The sequence below is a fragment of the Garra rufa genome, chromosome 21 (genome assembly GCF_049309525.1).
Source record: "Garra rufa chromosome 21, GarRuf1.0, whole genome shotgun sequence".
NCBI lineage: Eukaryota > Metazoa > Chordata > Actinopteri > Cypriniformes > Cyprinidae > Garra > Garra rufa.
In genome coordinates this window covers 34,867,373-34,886,894 of record NC_133381.1, presented here as the reverse complement: position 1 = coordinate 34,886,894, position 19,522 = coordinate 34,867,373, and the positions used below count along the sequence as shown (strand labels likewise).

General features: G+C 35.3%; 2 protein-coding genes across 2 annotated transcripts; one reads left to right on the top strand and one right to left on the bottom strand.

Moving 5' to 3' along the window:
- Positions 1-2,788: 2,788 nt before the first annotated feature.
- itgb1bp1 (integrin beta 1 binding protein 1) lies at positions 2,789-12,541 on the bottom strand. Its single transcript, XM_073827394.1, has 7 exons — positions 12,431-12,541; positions 10,251-10,380; positions 7,752-7,830; positions 7,542-7,672; positions 6,166-6,258; positions 4,397-4,546; positions 2,789-3,411 (listed from the first exon to the last, which is right to left on the bottom strand). The coding sequence occupies exons 2-7, from the start codon at positions 10,320-10,322 to the stop codon at positions 3,340-3,342; spliced, it is 597 nt and encodes a 198-aa protein (XP_073683495.1). The 5' UTR covers positions 10,323-10,380; positions 12,431-12,541; the 3' UTR covers positions 2,789-3,339.
- A 1,992-nt stretch (positions 12,542-14,533) lies between these two features.
- On the top strand, positions 14,534-18,019 carry iah1 (isoamyl acetate hydrolyzing esterase 1 (putative)). Its single transcript, XM_073827251.1, has 6 exons — positions 14,534-14,643; positions 14,714-14,766; positions 14,850-14,992; positions 15,074-15,235; positions 17,276-17,397; positions 17,484-18,019. Exons 1-6 carry the CDS (start codon positions 14,581-14,583, stop codon positions 17,655-17,657), a joined length of 717 nt encoding a protein of 238 aa, XP_073683352.1. The 5' UTR covers positions 14,534-14,580; the 3' UTR covers positions 17,658-18,019.
- Positions 18,020-19,522: the final 1,503 nt, after the last annotated feature.

Below are 19,522 nucleotides of genomic sequence, written 5' to 3'. Positions count from 1 at the left end.
TCGTCAAGAAATTATATTTTTTTGAGATAAACATTTCTGGAAATTTCTCCATATAATGGACTTAAATGGTGCCCCGATTTTTGAATCTTCAAAATGCCGTTTAAATGCAGTTTAAATGCAGCTTCAAATGGCTGTAAACGATCCCAGCCGACGAAGAAGGGTCTTGTCTACCAAAACGTTCGGTCATTTTCTTAGAAAAATATATTTTGACATACCTTTTAAGCACTGAAACTCGTCCAGCACTAGGGCTTGTAGTGCACGTTCCCGACTTTACGTACTGCGTCCACCGTGCTCTGCAACGCAGCGAATGCTTGAAGCAGTCCCATCACCTGACTCGCTGATTGTTTGTAACAGTGGAACAGATGTGGTCCAGTCGTGACAGCACTGAGATTCCTGCTCCTCTGGAAATGGCTGGCATTTTCCACACTTGCACCACCATCTCGTCTCGTTTGAACGCGGTCTGCTCGAGGCTTGTGTCGCCGCCGCGGCTGTCGCAGTTTTCTCTCTCTGACAGAGTTCATCGTCTTTGTATTCCGGCTCAAAAAGGTAGGAAACGGTGAAAAACTCCATCTCGTGCTTCTCCAGCTTCAAAGTCGTCCGACATCGTTGTACTTTATGTTGTACCTTGTTGCTAAAGAGTATTTGATTGAATTGCACTTCTCTCTTCTCAAGTTCGCTTTGTAAACACTGGGTCTGTAGTTTCGCATACGTCACGCGTGACCTTTCGACGTGAGTACTATATTTGTCTAAGAAAATGACCGAACGTTTCGGTAGACAAGACCCTTCTTCGTCGGCTGGGATCGTTTACAGCCATTTGAAGCTGCATTTAAACTGCATTTAAACGGCATTTTGAAGATTCAAAAATCGGGGCACCATTTAAGTCCATTATATGGAGAAATTTCCAGAAATGTTTATCACAAAAAACATAATTTCTTGACGACTGAAGAAAAAAAGACATAAACATCTTGGATGACAAGGGGGTGAGTAAATTATCTGTAAATTGTTGTTCTGAAAGTGAACTACTCCTTTAAGTAAAGGAAAACCAGTCGTCTTTTGGCTTATATAGAAAATCCTCTGACGTTCTTCTTTACAAATTCTCATTTTGTACTTCTAATTCGTGACCGTTGTTTTGTTCTCTCCTCTTGCTGGTCTGCAAGCGCCAGCTAGATTAAAGTGATTACTACGTTTTAAATATGGATATTTTTCTTACAAAAATGCATCAATTCGCTATAGGAGACCTTTATTCACCCCCCAGAGCCATGTGAGGCACTTTTTATTATAGATGGATGTGCTTTATTGGACTTCTTTTGACCTGTTGAAGAGAAACACGCCATGTCATTTGCCATGACAAAGCTTGAAAGAGCTAGGACATTTTTAAAAATAACTCTGATTGGATTTGTCTGAAAGAAAGTCGTCATAAACACCAAGGATGGCTTGAGGGTGAGTAAATAATGGGTTAATTTTCATTTTTGGGTGAACTAACCGTTTTAAAAGATATTTCACTCAGAAAAATGCAAACAGTCATTAATTACTCACCCTCATGTAGTTTCAAACCCTGAACGAAGGTTCATCTTCATAACACAAATTAGGAAATTTTTGATAATCTATGCGTTTTCTGAACCTGCATAGACAGCAATGCAACTGACATGTTCAAGGCCCAGAAAGGGAGTAAAGACAGTTAAAATAGTCCATTTGACATCAGTGGTTCAACTGTAATGTTATGAAGCTACAAGAATACTTTTTGTGCACAAAACCCCCCCCAAAATAATGACTTTATTCAACAATTTCTTCTCTTCTGTGTCAGTTTTTTGTTTCTTTGTTCACGAAAAGTATTCTTGTAGATTCATAACATTACAGTTGAACCACTGATGTGACATGGACTATTTTAACAATGTCCTTACTTAGTTTCTGGGCCTTAAATGTGTCAGTTGTGTTGCTCTCAGATATAAAAAAAATCTTAATTTGTGTCCTGGAAATGAATAAAGGTCTTACGGAGTGAGTTTTGAGCAAAATGAGGACGAGTAATTAAGACAGAATTTTTTTTTTTTTTTTTTAATAAACTATCCTTTTTAAGGTCCAAAACAGGAACATATTAAATTAGTTTTTACCTCAATTTCTCCAAAACATTTTTAACAGATTCCAACGTGTCAGTTTCAGTTATGAATTGGTTGGCCAGATGGGTGTTCCCTGCACCAGTAATAACTGCATCTCTAAATGTATTCCAGAGGAAATTAAAATCCCTCACAACACTTCACTTAATCCTTTCTAAAGCTTTGAAATGCTCATCCATCTGTAATTGTGTGCAGAAGTAACACAGCAGAGCGTTTTCTGTCACGAGTGTTTGATGTGGTTGCAGAGCAACTTAATAGAGTCTGTTATGTAACTTTTAATTACAGTCATGTTAGTCTTGATTGAGCTCGGACCAGAGTGACCTGTAGCTCGGGCAGCAGCGGGATGTAATTATCCAGTGTTGGCCGGCTGTGATTGTAGATAAATGTAGACTTTGCTTTGTGCATATTTAATTGTAAACAGAGAGCTAAACTGATCATGACTGATGTTTTGACGTATTGTTAGAGAAGACTGTTACAGTACACTTTTAACTAAGAAGAAGCAACCTCTATTCAACCGTTTACCATAAATGTCATCAATGCTAATATATAAATGTATATGTACAAATAAATGGGAAAACTGGAATTAAACAACCTGCAAATGAATGTTCATGTGTTGTATTATTTAGAATGAAAGCACTGCCATCTAGTGAAAACGGCGGAGAAAAACGAGAAGAAACTACATTATCGTATTTGATTTATTGTACCGTAATAACTGATCCGATTCACCTAGACCAAAATGACAACAAAAAAGGGGCGTGTACATGTAAACAAGGCGGAGAGGGTTTGGGTTTTACAGCATCTTTGTGTTCACACTGACATTATTGTACCACAATTCACACAAGTCCCACCAGAGCCCAACAAATCACAGATTCACTGGGCCATAGTGGGAAATGTGCTATATTTACATTAAATAAGGTTAAATTAGGTTACAAAAATAGACGCAGCCCAAACCTGGCTTTTGGGTCATGATGGGGCTGTTTGAAAAAGAGGCTGCTGGGGTTAATGAATATGGTGTAAACATGTGGTTGAGATGGCTGCCCTTTCATACTGAACAAAGACTTATCAGCTGTATTATAAACATTAATCAAAGTAAGACAAATTCCAGCATTTCTGTCAGATGCTTTTTAAAAAGGGCACCTTCTACAAACAGACTTCAATCCTCCTCCTGCTGTTCCTGCTGCTGAGGGAATGAGTGAGGGTAGAAGAACAGGACACTCCCAAACTGACTTCAGGACTTCTCTGAGGCCAGGGCACAGTCAAAAGAGGTGGACAGTACTTTACAGATGGCCTGGGCTTGTTCCTGTAGAGCAGAAATGATGTGTTACAATTACAGAACAGCACAGATGAACCAAGACAGGTGTCTGTGATGCTCCAGGAGTAAAACGATGCATTAAGAGCTGGGGGTGAAAACATTTGAACCAAATGAAGATGTGTACATTTTTCTTATTTTGTCTAATTTTTTTCATTTAGTGCACTTCAGAAGCTACTGAAAATACGTACATGTTTCCGAGATGCCAAATTATTTAAATTTACCCTGATCTTCAAATTCAAAAAGTTTTCACCCCCTTAATGCATTGTGTTTCCTTCTGGAGCATCAGTGAGTGTTTAAACCTTTTGTAATAGTTGCATATGAGTCCCTCAGTGTGAAAAGATGGATCTCAAAATCATACAGTTATTGTTAAAAAAAAATTCAAACACACAAAAATGCTGGAAAACCAAAGAATTTGTGGATTTTTCTGAAGAACAGGAGGCCGTTTAACTGTTCAGGACAAACAAGGGACTCATGAACAGCTATCACTAAACAAAAAAAACAGCTGTGGATCATTCAGGTAATAGCACGGTGTGAAGAATCATGTGTATGCAAACTTTTGAACAGACATATATGTAAATGTCTTTATGTGAAATATCTTATTCAGGTCAGTAGTAAATTAAAAATAGCATGCATTTTGTATGATCCCTCTTATTTTGGTAAAATAATTAACATTTTGCAGATTCTGGAAGGGGGATGTAAACTTTTGACCTCAACTGTAAATGCAATTACTAATTTTTTTTTTGTTTTATTTTTTGTCCTAATCATTTCAAATAAAATGGGTTACTATAGCCTTTTGGTCTAAATAATAATTCCTCCTGTTTAAAAATAAAACATATATAAAACATAAACATACCTTATCACCCCATTTCAGAGCAAATACACAAATACTAAATACTGTTTTCTCCTACATTGTCCAGAACTAGGCCTAATATTACTTGAATCATACTTGACACTTCCTGTCTTGAGGTCTTACCGCGCTGCTGCACTGATACACCCAGATGCTGCACTCATGCTGCTCTGCATCTGTGGTCTTCAGAGCAAGCAGGTTTTTCCCAGCACCCAGACCATCATCATAGCAAAGCATTCGTACAATCAGGTAGAGCGGGTGACGGTGAAGCACATCCTGAGAAAACAAAAAAATCAATAGCAAATCGCATACTGAGAGAAAATTATTTCAGCGTACACCCCTGTGTAATGGGTAATGTTTGGTTTCTGTTTCACATTATTATTTTGTGATCTAAATGCTTTTTTCATATGCCCCTATAGACCAATTAAGTGTTTGCAAACAGTGATGAAGAAAAACACTGGTAACAAGCGGAGTGAATTTATGTAAAATTCATAGAATAAGAGATACAATTTATTGTTGTGCCTTTGGATGTCAGAATCAAAATGCAAATCATTTTTATTATCAAAAATGCCATTTGAATCTAAACGCAGCCATTTAACAGACTAGTGGAAACCTGCTACGTTCACGTTTAAGGTTAAATTTGATTTAAACAATAGGTCCACATAATATTCACATATGCAGTTCATAGGGAACATCAAATACTATTTAAACATATAACATTTTATATTTAGCTATTTTATCTCACAATTCTGACTTTTTTTTCTCGTAAATGCAATTTCATATCTCGTATTTCCCACTTTATCAATTGATTTAACTCAACAATAGCAAATTAAGGAAAAAAGCCAGAAGTGTGGGATATGTACTCAAAAGAGAGAATGACGAGTGAATGATGAGTAGATTAAAGTAGAGTTGACTGACTTTATTCTCGCGAGTGAGAATTGTGAGAATAAAGTCAGAATTTTGAACTATAAACTCAAACATACCTTTTTTATTCTTTAATTTCATGGCTTCCATAGACTGCCAAAATTATGACTTTATTCTCGCAATTCCGAGATTATATCTCACAATTCTGATGAGAATTATCTGTCATTCTCTCTTTTCCATTCGGCTCAGAGTTTATATTCCACACTGCTTGTTTTTTTTTCTCAGAATTGAAGAATTCACTATTGTTGAACAAAGTCGAGTTACAAAGTCCAGAATAAGAGATATAAACTTGCATTTGTGAGAAAAATAGTTCGAATTGTGAGATACAATAGGTAAATGTTATGTAAATGTTATAGGTTTAAATAGTATTGCATGCTGTAACAGTAGGGCTAATATAATACGTCTCCTATGAACTGCATATGTAAATATGTGACCCTGGACCACAAAACCAGTCATAAGGGTCAATTTTTTAAAATTGAGATTTACACATCACTTAAAGCTGAATAAATAAGCTTTCCATTGACGAATGGTTTGTTAGGATAGGACAATATGTGGCCAAGATACAACTATTTTAAAATCTGGAATCTGAGGGTGCAAAAAAAAAATCTAAATATTGAGAAAAAGTTGTCCAAATGAAGTTCTTAGCAATGCATATTACTAATCAAAAATTAAGTTTTGATATAATTACAGTAGGAAATTTACAAAATATCTTCATGGAACATGATCTTTACTTATAAAAATTATTTGCATTTTGATTCTGACATCCAAAGGCACAACAATAGATTTTCTCTCACTCCATGGATTTTACCTGTTTCCCTTCACTTGTTACCAGTGTTTTTCTGCCACCACAATGCGTGTGCAGCTGCAGGTGATGTAACTGTGACATCTACTCCAAATTGGTCTATATTTGGTGTATAAAAAAACAGACGTGAACACTAAAAATTAACACTGGGTCTGGTGCATGAACTCACACACTGGTCCAATGAGGCCACTTTAACTCCATACTTGGACACCACCAGAATCATCTCCTCGTCTCCAGGCACAAACGGCAGTTTTCCATCTTGCTTTAAAGCAAATACATGAAATAAACGGCTTTAGGCTACATGCATACTATTTCGATAACTATTTAATGTGGGCTTTATTATCAGTGGTGCCACTTTGTACTCTACTCTAGTGTAGCAGATAAGATAAAGTATTTATCCTAAATATACTTCAACACGTACTGAAAATCGTAAATTTACTAGATTAAACAAACATGATTCGCTGAAAAATTACTCATTTACTCATTTTAGAGGACAAATTTAGCATCACATCAGTTGCTAACTAATGGATCCTCTGCAGTGAATGGGTGCCGTCAGAATGAGAGTCCAAACAGCTGATTAAAAACATCCCAATAATCCACAAGTAATCCTCCAGTCTATTAATTGTGTCTTGTGAAACGAAAAGCTGTTTGTAAGAAATTAAACTTTTCTGGCCAAATTATGAGTCCATTAACCACTTTCACCAGTGAAAAAAAATCCATCATCTGTTGTCCTCTTACATCAAAATGCACCAATGTATTTGTTTAGAACTGTCTTGGACTGTTTCTGCTTATAATCTGTGCATATGTGACCCTGGACCACAAAACCAGTCATAAGTGTAAATTTGTCGAAATTAAGATTCTTACGTCATCCGAAAGCTGAGTAAATAAGCTTTCCATTGATATATTGTTTGTTAAAATAGGACAATGTTTGTCTGAGATACAAATATTTGAAAACCTGGAATCTGAGGGTGGAAAAAAATCTAAATATTGAGAAAATCGCCTTAAAAGTTGTCCAAATGAAGTTCTTAGCAATGCATATTACTAAATCAAAAATCAAGTTTTTATAGATTTATGGTAGACAATTTACAAAATATCTTCATGGAACATGACCTTTACTTAATATCCTAATGATTTTTGGCATAAAAGAAAAATCGATAATTTTGACCCATACAATGTATTTTTGGCTATTGCTGCAAATATACCCATGCTACTTAAGACTGGTTTTGTGGTCCAGGGTCACATATGTCTCTCCTGATTCATACAAAATTACAATATTATGGATAATGGACTCATATTTTAGGTGGAAGAGACAGTTTAAAGTTAAAAACATCTTGACGGATTTGTTTCTTACAAACATGCAGTGTTTCACTACAAGATGTTAACTGAAGAACTCGTGAAGTCTATCAGCTGTTTGGACTCTCATTCTGACAGCACCCATTCACTCCAGAGATCCATTGGCCTAAGAATGAGTACACTGTCCCATTTTTAGGTGAATAATTCCTTTAAAAAGGTGACATCTAATCGTCTCCTTTTGTAGATCCTTACCTGAGCTGCATCGATGTAGTTGATCAGGTCTAGAGGCTCCTGCAGGGTTTTGCTCATCTCAAACTCCAGCTTCTCGATGGCTCCCACATACTTGACCCTGTACTCAGCACAGGTGTCAGACACAGCGTTGCCTGAGAATTGAACAAGGTCAGAATTAGCGTGTCACAAATGTACATACATAAGTTTCTAGATGTTTCAGTGAGGACTAACTTGAGCTCTTGGTGGAGTCCGTATCAAGACTGGCGACTGTGCTTGACCTAGACAGGCCTCCCAAACTGGAATCTACTGACTGGATAAAGAGAGAGAATAGAGTTCATTATGACCTTTGTGGAAAACAGAACTTACTTCCTATCCACCTTTTTCCTCCTGTAAGATTGGGAACAGCCATTTGTACATTTTATGGGTCTGGTTTCCACTCATCCAGCTATTTTTAGCTGTACAAAACAGCTTGTTTTGCTGCTTGATATTGCATATTGGTGTGTCTTACCATTTAATTTAAATGTATTATCTTAATTATGAACACACTGGTTTGTAGTGCAAAGAGTTTTACTGTTTACTGCAGAATCTGTTTAATATTTTACTAAATAAGGGAGCTCATACAAAATGCATGTTATTTTTTTTATTTGGTACTGACATAAATAAGATATTCACATAAAAAACGTTTACATATAGTCCACAGGAGAAAATAATAGTTTTAGAATTTATAAAAATGACACCGTTCAAAAGTTTACATACACTTAATTCTTAATACAGTTCTTCAGAAAAATTCTTCAGGTCCCACAAATTCTTTGGTTTTTTAGTATGTTTGTGTATTTGAACCCTTTCCAGCAATGACTGTATGATTTTGAGATCCATATTTTACACTGAGGACAACTTACTATATGCAACTATTACAGAAGGTTCAAACACTCACTGATGCTTCAGAAGGAAACACAGTGCATTAAGAGCTGGGGGTGAAAACTTTTGAACAGAATGAAGATGTGCACATATAATATAACAATATAATATTTTTTCATTACATTTACACTGATCTTCAAATTCAAAATGAAAATGTTTTCACCCCCTGTCTCTTAATGCACCTTCTGAAGCATCAGTGAGCACAATAAACAAATACACAAAACTGCTGAAAAACCAAAGAATTTGTGGGACCTGAAGAATTTTTCTGAAGAACAGCGAGCAGTTTTACTGTTCAGGACAACAAGAGACTCATGAACAACTAAACAAAAAAAACAGCTGTGGATTATTCAGGTAACAACACAACAAGTATTAAGAATCAAGTGTACAGTCGTGGCCAAAAGTTTTGAGAATGTCACAAATATTAGTTTTCACAAAGTTTGCTGCTCAACTGCTTTTAGATCTTTGTTTCAGATGTTTGTGTGATGTACTGAAATATAATTACAAGCACTTCATACGTTTCAAAGGCTTTTATCGACAATTACATGACATTTATGCAAAGAGTCAGTATTTGCAGTGTTGGCCCTTCTTTTTCAGGACCTCTGCAATTCGACTGGGCATGCTCTCAATCAACTTCTGGGCCAAATCCTGACTGATAGCAACCCATTCTTTCATAATCACTTCTTGGAGTTTGTCAGAATCAGTGGGTTTTTGTTTGTCCACCCGCCTCTTGAGGATTGACCACAAGTTCTCAATGGGGTTAAGATCTGGGGAGTTTCCAGGCCATGGACCCAAAATTTCAACGTTTTGTTCCCCGAGCCACTTAGTTATCACTTTTGCCTTATGACACGGTGCTCCATCGTGCTGGAAAATGCATTGTTTTTCACCAAACTGTTGTTGGATTGTTGGAAGAAGTTGCTGTTGGAGGGTGTTTTGGTGCCATTCTTTATTCATGGCTGTGTTTTTGGGCAAAATTGTGAGTGAGCCCACTCCCTTGGATGAGAAGCAACCCCACACATGAATGGTCTCAGGATGCTTTACTTTTCTCCGGACAAGCCTTTTTCCAGATGCCCCAAACAATCGGAAAGAGGCTTTATCGGAGAATATGACTTTGCCCCAGTCCTCAGCAGTCCATTCGCCATACTTTTTGCAGAAGATCAATCTGTCACTGATTTTTTTTTTGGAGAGAAGTGGCTTCTTTGCTGCCCTTCTTGACACCAGGCCATCTTCCAAAAGTCTTGGCCTCACTGTGCGTGCAGATGCGCTCACACCTGCCTGCTGCCATTCCTGAGCAAGCTCTGCACTGGTGGTACTCCGATCCCGCAGCTGAATCCTCTTTAGGAGACGATCCTGGCGCTTGCTGGACTTTCTTGGACGCCCTGAAGCCTTCTTAACAATGCAGTGGAGTTTTTTTCAGGATTAAGTTAATTTTCATAGCAAAGAAGGACTATGCAATTCATCTGATCACTCTTCATAACATTCTGGAGTATATGCAAATTGCTGTTATAAAAACTTAATTTATGTAATTCTCAAAACTTTTGGCCACGACTGTATGTAAACTTTTGAATGGGGTCATTTTTATAAATGACTATTTTCTCTTGTGGACTATATGTAAACGTCTTTTATGGGAAATATCTTATTCAGGTCAGTACTAATGATCCCTCTTATGATTTTGCAGATTATGCAAGGTGTGTGTGTAAACTTTTGACTACAACTGTATGTTCTTTCTATACCTAATAGAAATGTGCAAATGGAAGAGCAGCCAATATTCTGTTTATGACATGTGTACTTGATGACTGCTGCTGGTAAACCGACCTTGCTTTTAGTGCTGATCTCACTGCTCTGGGAGCTGCTGCTGCTGTGGCGCTTCTTGACCTTTCGAAACATCCTTCACCATGACGCCAGTGCTGCAGGTCTCCAGCTTACCAGCAGACGGCAGCAGAGTCTGAGCAGATTTAGAAGAATTAGTACAATTTCAATTCTATCAAAATCAAAATCACACCCATAGTTTCCTGTGAAGATAGATTTTAATCAAAGACCAAACATTTAAATAACATGATTATTTCAAGGCTTATACACCAAGACCAATTTTTTTAAAGGTTTTTTTTCTTTGGTAGATTTACATTTGTATGTCAGGTACTAATTTTAAAAGAATTCATGCTTAACAGTGTTCAATAACACTTGAGAGAAATTATAATATGTCAATATGGAGAAAAAACATTGCCATTCAAAAGTTTGGGATTAGTAAGATTTTTTTTTTTTAAGAAGTCTCTTATGCTCATTAAATTTCCATTTTGATAATACAAAATAAAATTTAAAATAAGTTTTTTAATACATTTTAAAATACAGTTTATTTCTGTGATGCAAAGCTTAATTTTCAGCATCATTACTCCAGTCTTCAGTGCCACATGATCCTTCAGAAATCATTCTAATATACTGATTTATTATCAGTGTTGGAAACATATAAAGTTGCTGCTTTAGATATTTGAAACCTGTGATACTTTACTTGAATAATAAGTTAAAAAGAACAGCATTTATTCAAAATAGAAATATTTTCTAACAATGTAAGTCTTTACTATCACTTTTTTTTTTATCAATTTAACACATCCATACAAAATAAAATTATCAATTTCTCTCAAACAAAAAAGAAAAAAAAAATTACTGACCCCAAACTTTGAGCAGTACTGTATATTACTACAAATATTGTTTATTGTTACAAATGTTACAAAAAAATATATATATTTTAAATAAATGCTGTTCTTTTTAACTTTATATTCATCAAAGTATCCTTAAAAAAAGTATCACAGGTTCTGAAAAATATATATATTAAGCAGCACTGTTTCCAACATTGATAATAAATTCAAAAAAATCAACTTTGCATTACAGGAATACATTACATAGTTTTAATATACAAAGTATATTAAAATAGAAAACCACTATTTTAAACTGCAATATTATTTCACAATATTACTTTCTGTATTTTTAATCAAGAGTTTTTTTCTCTCTCACAATTCTCTTTTTTTCCTTACAATTTTGAAAAAAGGTCTAAAATGTAAGCTATAAAGTCTGAATTGCAAAATACAATAAGATACAATATAAACTCAGAATTGCAAACTCAGAAGAAAATATAAACTTGCAATTCTGAGAAGAAAATATGAATTGTGAGATAAAAAAAGGATACAATTATCTTTTTTATTTTTTATTCTGTGGCAGAAAAATAAAAATAAAAAAGAATTGCAAGGTGTCAACAGAACTCTTAAGATGAGAAGTCAACATTTCAACACATAATTAAGAGAGAAAAAACTAATAAAATAAAAGCGAATTAATTTTTATATTTTAATAATTTTGTATCTAACGTTAATATCTAATAAAAAAATATAAGTATTCTGGATAAAATGTCCAAATATTCCTTCATTGTAACATGATATCCTATTACATCACTTGACTCAATAAATCACTTTTATTTCCACTCATAACAGTAAAATAAATAAATAAATTCAACACTGACTATTTACCAAATAACTATGAGCACAAGAGGAAAAACAGAGCTGTCTCAGCGTAATGCACAAATAGCAAGATTCCTCGTGTAGTATTTCTGCTCTAGGCATGTTACGTAAAGAAAAACCCTGCCCTTCAGAGAATGAGAATCAGTATGGACGTGTTCTCGGGGTTCAGGGCTCTCTACGAGCCCACGCCCCTATAAAACAATGGAGCCAAACTTTGAGTAACTTTCTAGGAATCGACAGAGAGTCGCTCAGCTCGCACGCTGCCTAGCGCTTAATGATTTCTGCTAGGCACGAGCTCACCGCGAGCCCATTGTTCATGAAAACCCCGCGGAAAGTAACGGAAAGCCGTTGCTAGGATAAACACTCAGCAGCACCCCACGTCCAACTTGACTAATGCGAGAGCAAAGGGCTCTTATTTACTCGTTTATTGACATCTCTATAATTAAAAAAGGAGAAATTAAACTTGGTAAACAAGCACACTGGGCATACCTCTATTTTGAGCTCACTATGCAGCAGTGTAGGGCTGTAATAATTACTAATAGGTAGGTTCATCAAAGCGGCGGTCGGCAGCTCTCTCTCTCTGTTTTGGCGAGACTTGCGTTGACACTTCACTTCCTGTACGGCTCCGCCCAGCACTTCTTAAAGGGGACGCGCGATAGTAAATGCCTGTGTTAGGATTGGAGTATCTACTTGATACTACTACTAAATACTGCATACAGTATATACTACATAACCTAAGATTATTTTATACTCTAAATGCATTTAGTTACATTCATTTAATAGCAAGGGGCTGTTTAGAATAGAGTACATATAATAAGTTTGATTTAGCATTTACATTAGGTTTCCAGGCCTATTGATCAGAGTTTTACAGTAGGCTTACTTTTATATCCAGGTTTTTCAAGACATTTTTTGAGGGGTATAATAGGAAATATCTTGATTTTTAGTTGTTTAGGTTTATTTTAATATTTGTTTAGTGTTATTTTATTAATTGTAAATAATCTTGGGGTCCTTTTGGTAGTTTGGAAGTGCTATTTATTTATTTATTTGTTTATTTTTGTTTGATAGTAAATGGCTATGTTTAGAATGAACTGAGTATTTATTTTAATGCTTGTTTTGTGTTATCTTATTCATTTTAAGTAATCTGAAATTTATTTATTTGATAGTAAATGGCTATGTTTAGAATGGACTGAATATTTATTTTAATGCTTGTTTTGTGTTATTTTATTCAATTTAAGTCATCTTTATGCCCCCTTGGAAGTTTGATTTTTATTTATTTATTTGATAGTAAATGGTTATGTCTAGAATGGACTAAATATTTATTCTAACACTTGTTTTGTGTTATTTTATTCATTTTAGGTCATCTTGAGGCCCCCTTGGAAGTTTGCTATGTATTTATTTATTATTTGATAGCAAATGGCTATGTTTAGAATGGACTGGATATTTAATGTAATGCTTGTTTGGTGTAATTTTATTCATTTTAAGTCATCTTGAGGCCCCCTTGGAAGTTTGCTATTTATTTATTTATTTATTTAATAGTAAATGGTTATGTTTAGAATGGACTGAATATTTATTTTAGTACTTGTTTGGTGTTATTTTATTCATTTTAAGACATCTTACAGCCCCCTTTGAAGTTTTCTATTTATGTATTTATTTAATAGTAAATGTCTATGTTAAGAATGGACTGAATATTTATTTTAATACTTGTTTGTGTTATTTTAGTCATTTTAAGTCATCTTGAGGCCCTTCTTGGAATTTATTTATTTATCTATTTATTTGACCATAAATGCCTATGTTCAGAATAGATTGAATATTTATTTTAATGCTTGTTTTGTGTTATTTTATTCATTTTAAGTCATCTTAATCTAATCCTGTAGGTATAACTGTCTATATGTAAATTGTCCCTGCACTGTCTGGAGCTCGCTCCCAAGAATTTCACTCACCTAGGCACAGGTGCTGTGGTGATGTGACAATAAAAGTGATTTGATTTGATTTGATTTGATCTTAATGCCCTCTTGGAAGTTTATTTTTTATTTATCTATTTATCTCTTTGATTGTAAATGGCTATGTTCAGAATAGACTGAATATTTATTTTAATGCTTGTTTTGTGTTATTTTATTCATTTTAAGTCATCTTGAGGCCCCTTTGGAAGTTTGCTATTTATTTATTATTTGATAGGAAATGGCTATTTTTTTTAGAATGGACTTAATACAAGCTGTACACACTCTATGGATATTTATTTAGGTATTTATAAATACTAAATGGCTATGTTAAAAATAAGAACGAAATGACACCTTATATGCACTCTATAATATGGTCCATTTATGTATTAAACAGTAAGTGGTTATGTTTAGAACAGATGAAATAACACTATAGTAGGCTATGCTATTCTATCAGTCTATTTCTAGTCTATTTATTTATTTAATAGTAGTCGTGTTCCGAAGCCAGCTATCGGCTCACACTGTGGTCTTTGAAGGCAGGAAAGGAAAGCGGTCACGCGCTTCAAGTTCAGTAAACGAGAGACGATTCATTAAGTGGAAGCGAACGATTCAAAGATTCGAACTCCGAGTCGTTTACGAACGAAGCACTGCCTTGCTACTTGCTTCCTAGTAGACTTGAAGCCGTCAGGTGTTGCTGTTACTATGTCGACACTAAAGAGAGTTATATGGCCCCAGATCATTCTTTTCGGGGACTCTATAACACAGGTAATAGTTTGAGACTCAGTACAGTTTGGGGTTTTGTTCCTTTCTCTGACACCCATTGTTTTTGTTTCAGTTTGCGTTTCAAGGGAACGGATGGGGATCCGAAATCTCTCATAAACTCGCCAGGTACAGATTTAATGACAGCACGGATGTATTATTGCATTCATACCGCTTCAGCGAATAATTGTATCATTCCTTTCCTTTATTAGAAAATGCGACGTAGTAAACAGAGGCTTGTCAGGATACAACACAAGGTGGGCTAAGATTGTGCTTCCTCGCCTTGTGCCCATTTCTGATGCTCCTATTACGGCGGTGACCGTCTTCTTCGGCGCTAATGATTGTTCATTGGAAGGTAAGAACATTTCTTTCACGTGTAATTTCAAGATCTAAACACCATAATATGAGACACTTACAAACGTGTCTTTCTATGCAGACAAGAACCCCGCGCAGCATGTGCCTCTCCAGGAGTTCACGGAGAATTTAAAAGACATTGTCAAATATCTAGTGTCTATAGGAGTGTCCAGTGACAAGATCATCTTCATCACACCACCACCACTTCAAGAAGCCGCCTGGGAGAAAGAATGCTTGCTAAAAGGTGACACGCCTCCTGAAATTCGGCTGTGTTCAATATTAGTGTACTACATACTGCAGGGCATAGAGTTAAAATAGTATGTGAAATAGTATGCAGTGTTGTAAATGGTAGTATTAATGAGGGCATGTGGCAAAAATGCCTCCAAAATGAACAAAAATGCTAAATAAATCCAAGACAAAGAGGCAAAGCGCTGAAAATCTATCGTAATTGTTAGAATGGCCACGGATCAGCGATCTCTGCGTAAAACCGATCGTGCAAACCAAACCGTAAGTCATAGAGACTTGAAATTTGGAGGGATGGGTAGTACCCACATCGCCGACAATGTCACCAAGGCTCGCCCCAATAGGCCTGACAGGGACACTACAATCAATTATCCTAAACTGTCAGCCGCAGGCTCAAGTGTCTCAAAACGCATGTCTCAGATTCGATTGTGAGTCTGGCGAAATTTTCGGTATTTTGGATTTTTTGCAAAACCTACTTTTGCGAACTCCCCGATTGAAACCAAACAAGTGCAGAAAGATTCTTTGGAGAGCGAATATCAACAATTATTAAAAAAGTCAAGGTTCACCGTCGCAAAGGGATGTCAAAATGATCGATTTTTAGTAAAATGACTAAAACTCCTGAACAGAATGAGATATCTTCGCCAAACTCAGACCACTTATGTAAGAGCTCAATCTGAGATAACAGGACAAAAATCACAGATCTTGGCCACTTATAAGAGGTCTTTGGCCACTGAGGACGATATCGTGTTTTTCAAGGGTGTAAACGATCGTGCATTGCACGGTTTTTCGCACATACACACAGTATTTGTATCATATCATTCCGGACAACATTGCCTCTAGAACCACTGCTGTAAATTGAACCGTTTGTTAAATGATTGAGAAGAGAACTACTTTTGCAGACTAGTCCTAGGTTTTTCACTCAATCTGAAAAGAAATACAAAACACTGCAGTACAATTCTCTGGACTCTCTAGGTCAATAATTATAAAAAAAAATGTTGAAATATACCCTTTGGGAAGCTATAATAGGGTCGTTAAAAAGGAGGCTTGTACAAAATGACCCAAAGTCCTATAAAGCCTAAAGGAAAACTCAAAACTTCACAAAACCTGCTGAGCACATGTGATGGGTGATTTTAAACAAGCATGCAGTAACAGTCGCTATAACAGTCATAAACATTACAAAACATATTTCTATGGTAAATTACCTATATTTGCAAAAAAAAGGGCTTGCTATATAATGTCTTTTTTCATATGTGCTTAAATGCCTTAAAGCACTTGAACCCCGGTAATCGCTGTTGCAGCTATATATCTGCTTGCGAATTCCCTCATTGTAAACAACGCAGTGCAGATACAGTGTAAAAAAAAAAAAAGATTTCATAACTTAAGTGATTATATAACCAGAGTTTATACATTTTGTGCAACGCAACTTGTGCTAGACGTGGCTAACACCATGTTTGTCTGTGAAGCCAGAATGCAACGTGCCTAAAACTAAACAAAAACGTTTTATATTGTTTTCCATATCAATATTAATGATTATTACTACGATAAAAAGAGCAATAATGTACATTAATACTTTTTGTCATAATATCTCCAGTTTTATCCATGTATAATTTGGATACAATTTTAAACAGTCTATTGTTACTGACAACAGTTTAAAATATTGATTAAAGTAACATTAATTGGGTAAATTTAAGTGTTTGACATTAAATACAGCATAGTATGGTGGTTATAATAATAACGTGTTTATAAAAAATGCCCCGGGAATCAATTCCAATTCCAGGGGGCAAATATTGCCCCTTAATGAAAAAGTTAATTTCCGACCCTACCTTCAACCCAGTTTTATGTAATAATATTTGAACTCTAGGCAGAAACGTGTATTGCTGTGCATTCACATACTATTTAAAAAAAAATACTTGGCAGTATATAGTGTGCATGCAAGCAGTACAGTATTTAGTTACAAAAATAGCCTTAGTCTCTATCCCACACACAGACACACACATAATTAATATGGTTTTTAGTATTTAAATGCTCTTTTTTTTATCAGGTTCACCTTTGAATCGCTCAAACTCTGTGGCTGGTCAATATGCGCAGGCTTGCGTTCAGGCTGCTGGACAGTCTGGTGTGGATGTTCTGGATCTCTGGACACTAATGCAGAAAGATGGACAGGTAACACATTCTGGCACAACCATAATTGATATACTCCAGTGAATTAACTAAAACCTAGAATACTAACTAATTATTTTCCCCCTCAGGATTTCTCAGTGTATCTTTCGGACGGACTCCATCTATCGGATAAAGGCAATCAGTTTGTGGCAGAGCATTTATGGACACTTCTTGAGAGACGAGTGGCTGATTTACCCTTCATTCTGCCTTACTGGGGGGATGTGGACCCAAAGTGTCCTGAAAGCAGCCTATTGTGTGATTAAAACACAGGACAACTGATGCACAGCATTTAGTTCCTATGGTTTATATTTGGACATTATTGGATACGCTAATCATATTTGAAAACAGGAGTTGTTTTGAATTACTCTGGCAAGTTAAATGACAGATGTCCCAAATGTTTGATGTTCTGCCAAAAATATTCAGATTTCTGAACTATGAAATCAAGTTTTGCTAAGGCCAATTGATTTATCAGGCTGCTTACACACACACACAAATATTTCAGTAGTGACAAAAACTGCTTTCATTTGTATATCTTCAGGCAATGTCAAATGTGACCCTGGACCAAAAAAAAAAACAGTTATAAGTGTCAATGTTTTTTTATATAAATAAAAATAAATAAGCCTTCCATTGATGTATGGTTTGTTAGGATAGGACAACATTTGGCCAAGATACAACTATATGAAAATCTGGAATCTGAGGGTGCAAAAAAATCTAAATATTTAGAAAATCCCCTTTAAAGTTGTCCAAATGAAGTTCTTAGCCATGCATAATACTCAGGCAAGTTAAATGACAGATGTCACAGATAATGTTTGATGTTCTGCCAAAAATATTCAGATTTCTGAACCATTAAATCAAGTTTTGCCAAGGCCAATTGATTTAACAGGTTGCTTACATATACACACAAAGCTTTCAGTAGTGACAAAAAACTTTTTCATATCTTAAGGCAATATCAAATGTGACCCTGGACCACAAAACCAGTCATAAGTGCCAGTGTTTCTTGTATACATCATCTGAAAGCTGAATAAATAAGCTTTAACATTGATGTATGGTTTGTTATATTATTATTTTGTTATATATTTGGCCGAGATACAACTATTTGAAAATCTGTAATCTGAGGGTGCAAAAAAAACAAATATTGAGAAAATCGCCTTTAAAGTTGTCCAAATGAAGTTCTTAGCAATGCATATAACTAATCAAAAATTAAGTTTTAATATATATTTATGGTAGGAAATGTATTAAATATCTTCATGGAACATGATCTTTATTTAATATCCTAATCAATTTTGGCATAAAAGAAAAATCAACAGTTTACAAACATACCCATGCTACTTAAGACTAGTTTTGTGGTCCAGGGTCACAAATATACAGTATTTTTTTTTTTTTTTTTTTTTGAGGTTTAAAAAAATCAGAGGTTTAAAAACTACAGTGTAGAGGCAGTTTATTCATGTGGCTTCAAAGCCTATGAATACATGTTAAATAAATGTGACATAACCAAGCATCGAAAAACACATCGAATGATACCAGAACGATCAGATACAGCTTTCTACATCCAAGTGAGATGTTTGAATTACTTCTGATTTGATATACAGGAATATAAGAAACAATACAAAATAGAGATATTTAGTCATTTGACTTATGGCACATCAAAACTTTACAAAATCTTAAAATGCAACTGTAATAGTTATAAGTCAGATATTTCACAGCGGGGGGAATACTAGTCACTAGACCGTCTAAAACATTGATTGATTTTGGTCACATCTATAAAACCGTTTCAGTGGCAAAAAAAGGAAAATCTAAGAAATATGCACATCTCTCGGCTCTGTAATCAGTGTTTTACATATATACTGTTATGTTAAAATTACATGAGATACTATAGAGTATATAGTAGTACAAAAACTGGACTGTTAAACTTTTAACATCCTGTGCATTTTCTATCTTTAAGCCTTAAAGGGATAGTTCACCCAAAATTGAAAATTACCCCATTATTTACTCACCTCAAGCCATCCTAGGTGTATATGACTTTCTTCTTTTAGACGAATATAATCAGAGTTTTATTACAAAGTGTTCTGGCTCTTCCAACCTTTATAATGGCAGTGAATGGCTGCTGAGATTTTGAAACAAAGTAAAG